The sequence below is a fragment of the Anguilla anguilla genome, chromosome 18 (assembly GCF_013347855.1).
Source record: "Anguilla anguilla isolate fAngAng1 chromosome 18, fAngAng1.pri, whole genome shotgun sequence".
Classification (NCBI taxonomy): domain Eukaryota; kingdom Metazoa; phylum Chordata; class Actinopteri; order Anguilliformes; family Anguillidae; genus Anguilla; species Anguilla anguilla.
The window spans coordinates 8,703,750-8,710,706 of NC_049218.1; the positions used below are offsets into that span (position 1 = coordinate 8,703,750).

General features: G+C 39.1%; 2 protein-coding genes across 10 annotated transcripts in view; one reads left to right on the forward strand and one right to left on the reverse strand.

Annotated features, from left to right (window-relative positions):
• Positions 1-1,655, reverse strand: part of tmem63ba (transmembrane protein 63Ba) — a 45,278-nt gene extending 43,623 nt beyond the window's left edge. For 3 of the 8 annotated variants that reach the window (XM_035399458.1, XM_035399459.1, XM_035399455.1), the window contains exons 1-2: positions 1,347-1,488; positions 1,054-1,115 (exon numbers count right to left, since the gene is read on the reverse strand). Coding sequence is in view for 2 of the 8 variants with exons in the window: in XM_035399452.1 (XP_035255343.1) it covers positions 1,347-1,482 (136 nt within the window). In the remaining 6 variants the exon portion in view is untranslated. Of the gene's footprint in view, positions 1-1,053; positions 1,229-1,346 lie in introns of those variants that run through there. The other 5 variants (XM_035399461.1, XM_035399456.1, XM_035399452.1 and 2 more) reach the window with 4 other exon arrangements.
• Positions 1,656-2,786: 1,131 nt separating this feature from the next.
• Positions 2,787-4,221, forward strand: mrpl14 (mitochondrial ribosomal protein L14). 2 transcript variants are annotated; one of them, XM_035399814.1, is made up of 3 exons: positions 2,787-2,928; positions 3,426-3,502; positions 3,745-4,221. In XM_035399814.1, exons 2-3 carry the CDS (start codon positions 3,432-3,434, stop codon positions 4,109-4,111), a joined length of 438 nt encoding a protein of 145 aa, XP_035255705.1. In that variant the 5' UTR covers positions 2,787-2,928; positions 3,426-3,431; the 3' UTR covers positions 4,112-4,221. The 2 variants fall into 2 exon arrangements, with proteins under 2 accessions (XP_035255705.1, XP_035255706.1); XM_035399815.1 differs by lacking the exon at positions 2,787-2,928 and adding an exon at positions 2,953-3,175.
• Positions 4,222-6,957: the final 2,736 nt, after the last annotated feature.

Genomic DNA, 6,957 nt, shown 5'->3' on the forward strand with positions numbered 1-6,957 from the left:
TGCCATGGTCTCGCTCCGGAAAGGAAGACCAGACTCTTGCTGAAACTTCCCACATAATAGGCCTACCTGTCTCAAAATGACTTTTGGCGCTATACTCACGCGTCGCATGTCCACGAATAGTAACTGTTTCACTGCTAATCTAAAACAAATTATCAAAAATGCGCTTACTACCGTGACAAAACCACGAGTAACAGCTACCTACATACAACTTTGCAATACTTCATACTCATGGAAGCATACCGAGCTATAACAAATTACGTGGTCACATTTTGTCCTTCATCCGCAGGTACTGGAAATGTTTACACGTATCCATCGACGTCTGCTTTCACAGTAATAGCCGGTTAACAAGTTATTGTTACATTTAATACGTGACGGACGTATGCGAGAGCAATAAAACCACGCTGCTGCTGTGGGTTGACTGACCGTACAGATACGCCTGATCGTCCTCGTGCCAGCTAAGTGACAGACTTAGCTGGAAGTCACTGCATACAATAAGTGCAAGCGAATTCCCAAACGCTACCCGACTTGAACAACAACTACTAACTACCTTTGACCAAGTCTTACCACCAGCTATCGAACTGTTAGCCAACTTAACCAAAAATGAATGAATAGACTCGGCTAATACACAGAAACAGTCTAGAAAATAACGTTGCGCGATATAGTTAGCGGGGGACCATTGCGAAAATGAACAACCCAATAAGTAATATAGTTGAATGGTGAAGTATCCAACAAGCTAGATAGCTGTGACAGAGGTCAGAGTTGTTGTCCTTTCAACACAGTCCCTCGGTAAACAAGCTAGCAACCTTGCTAGCTTTAATTCGATTACTAAATTATCCATGTTAGTCCATTGTTTCTAGACTACAAGTGTTGATTCACTGGTAACTTATAGTTCACATAGCTACCAGGCTATGTCGCAATGTTAACTGGCGAAAAAAAGAGAAACTTCGATTGATAAAAAGTTCAAATATTTTTCTACAACATAAAATGAACTGCGTAGACTAGTTTTGCAACTAGAACTAGAAGCAACACACCATGCTGATACTGGTTACTTACCGAATATGGTTTATCGTTTGCTAGCTATTCAAATCGCTATGGATATCTTCGTAGCAGGATTGCTAAAACAAAGCAGAAAATTCAAGGTGTGACAAGTATCCAGCTGCTTGCTAGTCTGCGCTCGCTAGCTACGAGCGACTTCTGTAGAGTGTAAACAGCTAACGTTAAGTAACATTAGCTAGCCAGGAGTGAGTGAGAGGTCGTGTTCTAGCTGGCTAGATATCAAAAACCTGTGGTATACCCCGTCTTTCACGTTTGCTGATTAGCTAAAACCGCAGTCGAGCGTTACCTACCTGTCTGACGACGGCAACCAAATAGTGCTATTTCCAACTTAAATGATCCGAAATGAGAAATCCGTATACATCCACCAGTTCGTTGATGTTCGTAAATGGAGAATGCTGCCACATTAGCAACAGTGAGAAAATACATACATAGCTAACGACCACACTGCAGATAATCCGAAGACGCACTAGCCGCTAGAAGGAGGGTGGCGCTTAGGTTGTCAGCAAACCGTGGTCAAGTTCCGAGACGGACGTAGCTCTTCATGTCAATTAGGTAACAGCTAGCTATTCAAGTAAATGCGAATGGGAAGCATGTCTTACGCTGCAGACGTTCCAGGAATGTAAAGTAGCAGCTTTGTGAAGTCGTCCTGTGTTAGCAAACTCGATGACCCCTGGCTTAGTTTTCAAATCAATAGTCAGATTGACATAGACATAAAGCACACACATCTTGTACCGGGGTAAACACAATGCAAACTAAAATAAGGTCTTTGAGAAATAATAAACATAGCAATCAATATTAGTATTTTTTTTCCAGGCAGTTAGCGCCAATTGATGATTTTAGCTTATCCGTTTTTGACATTATGTGATGCATTTACACAGTTTGTTCAAGTTTAATAAATGCTTTTACAAACAAAAAATCAGCAAGGTGTATGTGCTTTATTTTGTGTTTCATTTCTCAACACCATATTGTCATTTTAATCATTCATACAGTATTGTCCATCCATGGTCGCTATGTTTTGTTACTTCCTTTTTATTATGACATATTGTCCCAAAGTCACATTGGGTCTCCTCTTGAGCTCGTCAAAAGCCACCCTTACACAGTTCAGCTTTAAAACAAATGACCATTTAAAAATTAAACTGTAAACATAACATTTGAAATATATGTATTCATTTAGTTAATCGTTCCTAAAATATCATAAGAAGAAGAATCACTATCTTATAATCTATTGTGTATGTATTCATATTTAACATATTCACATGTAACTGAACTTATACTGTAGGTGGGTGGGAAAACTGATGAGACCTGCTTCAATATTTAAAAACGGTTTATTCAAAATATGAGTTTGGCAACTTGGGTGCATACTGCCATCTACTGTGCTCCAATGTAGGGAAAATAAAGGCTGTCGTTACTCCCTCTTGACTAAAATGCATACAGATTGCAAACAATTTAACTTTCTTTAATATGTTACTTCAATGTGACAACACCCCTAACTGTTAACTGTCATACGTCAGGATTAATTACTGACAGAAGGTTGAAATTACAATGCTCATAAACGCCAAAAATTTTGGCAAGCCCAAATAATTTAAAATACATTTCGTAAGAGGCAATCAGTGTGAAATGTCTCATGTTGACAAATATTATGATGTTTAACAGTGCATTAAAGCGCAAATAAAGATGGAATAACAATCCCACGTTAAAGTGAAAAACAAAAACCAGTAATGCGGTGCTGAGTTTTCATCATGACACCCAGCACAGTCGATGGCGCTACGCGCCAAACGGACGGTCTATCAGCCCTTATTGAAATCACAGAAGAAGAAACGTCCGTCGCTTTTTATGACGTATATCGACTTTGGTGTGGGACATTCATGAACGGTAAATTACATTTTGTTAAAATGTGAATAGTAGGTACAGTTAGCCATATTGCTGGTATAGTATTACCTGACTTTTAATACCGTTTCTTAAACGGATGCACTTCGCAGTCTGACAGTCTCAAATAGCTCGCCAACTAGCTACCATCTTGAGAGTGACACTCAGATCAGATAGCTAACGTTATTCGTTGCCAGTTTTGTGTGTTTTAGTAGGCGCGCACACAATATTAACCGCTTTCCTAAAACCCCGTGTGAGTGCATATTAGTTGTTAAATTCGTACTGCATATACGGTAATAATCGCTGCTGATCGTGAGCCAACAAGCGTTAGTTTAGCTGCCAGAATTCCAATATAGTAATGTATTCTAAATTAATTCAAACCATTTAAGTATAGACTGTCTAAAGTTGCATCGTTGAAAGTATAACGCGACATATGTAAATATCGCAAATATCAATTTACTGGGTCGCTGAATTGCCCAGAAAATAATTGTATGTCGATGCAGGTTGACATGGCACAAGTAAGACGCTTTGGGACTGTCCTGACTCAGATGTTAAGAGTACCTCAACACTGTACTTTCAGGTAAGTTATCTTTTTAGCGAGAGTGTATTTTTACTTGTTCGATTGGAAGCATACTCGTTTTCAAATCGTAAACTATGATAACTTCTTACTTCAGGTCGTTTAATACAAACCTCAACGTTCGCGGCCATTATGAGAAAGGCATTCTGTCGTACTGTGCAGTCTGAGTATTAAGTTGTATAGTACTGATGGTGCTGATTTGTAAAAGAGTGGTTTCTTGAAACGTGCGCGTCCATCCTCTGCAGCGTATCTGCTTCTGCCGCGGCCATTCAAAAGATGACGAGGGTGCGAGTTGTGGACAACAGCACCCTAGGAACCGCCCTCCATCACCGCCCCCCCAGGGTCATTCACGTCTACACCAAAAACGGGATTGGCAAAGTGGGTGACAGAGTGCTTTTGGCGATCAAAGGACAGAAGAAAAAAGCCCTCATTGTGGGACACAAGATGCCAGGGGATCGAATGACCCCGCGCTTTGACTCCAACAATGTTGTTCTTATTGAGGACAATGGAAACCCAACTGGTACGAGGATCAAGGTGCCCATACCGACCCATTTGCGCAAAATGGAGGGAGAGTATTCTAAACTATTGGCTATTGCACACAGGTTTGTGTAGACAAATTTGGACTCAAGTATGTGTTAAACAATTACTACATATATGGAATATACATTGTTTTATGGGACATGGTAGTTCATTTTCCAATAAAAGTGTCATTTAAGTGAAAATTTGTAGACTGTCACAATTATTTTATAGTTTACATATAGTCTCCGTGACTGTTAAGTCAATACACACTCACAAGTATCTTAGCTGCTGCAGGAGGTCGCCAGTTTCACAGTTGTTTTTAAAGCTAGCAAGCATGACTGAATGTTGGTACAACAAACTAGATGGCCTGAATTGAACCATTATTACCCCTGTGATGACCAGAAACATGACCTGTCTACTTGTTATGCACATAACTTTACCCACTCAAGACAAAAACACAAGAGGAGGATGGTGATGATGATAAATATACTGCACTTTATTTTCAGAGATGGTAGCTAGCAGAGATTGGATCCACCAAACCTCTTAAAAATAAGCTTTGCATGGGGTGTAGACTTGGTAATGTTTGTGCACATTGTCAATAGTGTGCTCCGTTACATGCTCTTATATGTACTTCACCTAAAAACATAATTGAGCGTTAAATGTGTTTGTGAGGATGCGCAAGCAATAAAACTAATGATAAAAAAGAAAGGTTGGCTCAAAACGATATGACTTAGTCCAATTCTGGCCACAAGGGCCAAAACACAAAGAAACAGTTCCATGACAAGGTGCAAATATATTTTGCTAATTTATTAGGTGCATACACATTCTGGAGCAGTACATCTGCTGTCCTTCCTACAGTTCTAGAGTTACACATCCATTAATCTTCAAAAGCCCAGGACTTCAAAATGACAACAATGGTTATTCAAAAATTAAAGACATGCAGACAAAGTGGTTAAGGTGACATTCCTAGAGCAGTCATTCTAAGTAATTGGTAGTGAAAACATTCCCAGTTTTAATTCAATAGTATTTCAAATGAACAAAAAGCTATGATGCTACTGAGTGTGTCCTTCAAGTGTAAGGTCCCTTGAATCAGGAGCAGTCCATCAAGACTTGGGATGGTACTCGCTTCAACGTACATATTTTCTGACGTCTGTACCTGATATATATGTAAGTAAAGACAAGCAGACGTATAGACAGGACAATGCTGGATTGTCCACTGTAGTTTCACAGATTGTGCGTCATTTGGTGCTTTGTGAAGGAATCCACATTCAAACCAAGGGGAACTTCATTCACAGTGTACTGTAGATTACTGAATCTCTGGACAGCTGTCTGTTATACAAATCCAACACTTGCATGTGATGCAGACTGACACAGGTTTCTTATGATTCAGTATTAAATTGTGACAGATAGACATATGCTCACAAATATGTTTAGCTATTTTTATTATTCAAAACGTAGTGTAACATAGTTGAAATAAAGCATGTGAAGTTATCAGTACTTCTACATATAGATGTCAGTTTGACTAATATTAGTAATGATAATACTGCCCCTTTTGGTGGTTTTACCCAAATTCTTTCTTAGGAGACTTTGGTTAGTCCATTTAGTTTTTTTTCAGCTAGTTATTATAGTGGTACCATCCCTTTTATTGAATGAAACACAATTGAACACAAACTGAATTAAGTACTTAGAAAACAGTCAAAACAGTCATTTCCCATTGAACATTTATGTGGTGAAAAGTTGTTTACAGGTTGGTGAAACGATCGTCTAAGCATTCAGGCGAAAACCCGGCTACATTTGGTTAAAAAAAATTTTTTTTACCGACAATGACGTAGCCAGGTTATATCCAGGTTATATCTCAGCTATATTGGGGTTAACCTAGTCCGTTTGTCAAAATATCTCTCAACATAGATTTCCACCCCTCTAGACATCTACATTATGGGTTTTGTTCACTGGGTTCTTCAAAGGAAAATGGCATTGTGGTCATGGACTGATATAAGTACCACTCAACCTACTTTCTCCCCACAACTGACAAGTTTATTAAAATGGGAAAAGATTACAAAAAATATTAATACAGTAACTAGAATTTTTACTATGAAATTTTGTACTAGGCATACCATTTATTTGTGTTGCTAATCATTAAACTGTGTTTAAAGACATACTTTGAGAGGTTTTTGAAATGTATTTGTTACAAAAAGAAAAACCTACAGAAAACAATACGTGGAGTTGCGGATTGTCACATCTTCATATAAAACAAGAGCCACATACAAAATAAACCGTAGACAAAAATACAATTTGTAATCGTGGTGATGGCAGATTTCCTTTAACTGTATTAATCAGAAACACACAGCTGGCACCAGATTGAGATTAACTCATGGCACACACAGGCATTTAAAGTGCTCCACTGCTATACGAGCGCTCGGCTAGTCAATTATGCAATGAGAGCCACATCAGCAATTGGATGGTTTCAGCAGGGGAATTTACAGCTACACATTGGCTTGAATAACATTCCTATGAAACAGCTGGCATAAGGGGCCAACAAGGATTCATGAAACTTCCATACAAACACCTACATGCTGATAATTTCACAAAAAAAAAAACAGCATACCGATTAACGGAGAGGCTGGGGTATGGTTTAGTACGCTCTTTTAAGCGTAAGAGATTTTACGGCGTAAATGCAATGACGACATGTCAAGGTGCAAGCCGTTAAATGCAGTTCAGCTTTAGTTTACAGAACAGGTTGCAGCGCATTTCTCATCATGAATGCAGTTACAGTCTGCATGAGCTGAGCATTCATCAACCTATGCAGCTCCACCCTGCAGTCAAACACTCACCATTATGAGTGACAGGCCTGGTTTAGGTGTGAAAGAGCTGTGATTGGTCAGATCATTGGGACTGGTTTAAGCGTGTACGAGCTGTGATTGGTCAGGTCATTAAGGTCC

What these genes read in the sequence shown, in the direction of transcription:
- mrpl14 (XM_035399814.1), top strand. Translation starts at nt 3,432, where the DNA reads ATGGCACAAGTAAGACGCTTTGGGACTGTCCTGACTCAGATGTTAAGA. An exon ending in CCTCAACACTGTACTTTCAG is followed by an intron (nt 3,503 to 3,744) that starts GTAAGTTATCTT and finishes CATCCTCTGCAG; the next exon opens with CGTATCTGCTTCTGCCGCGG.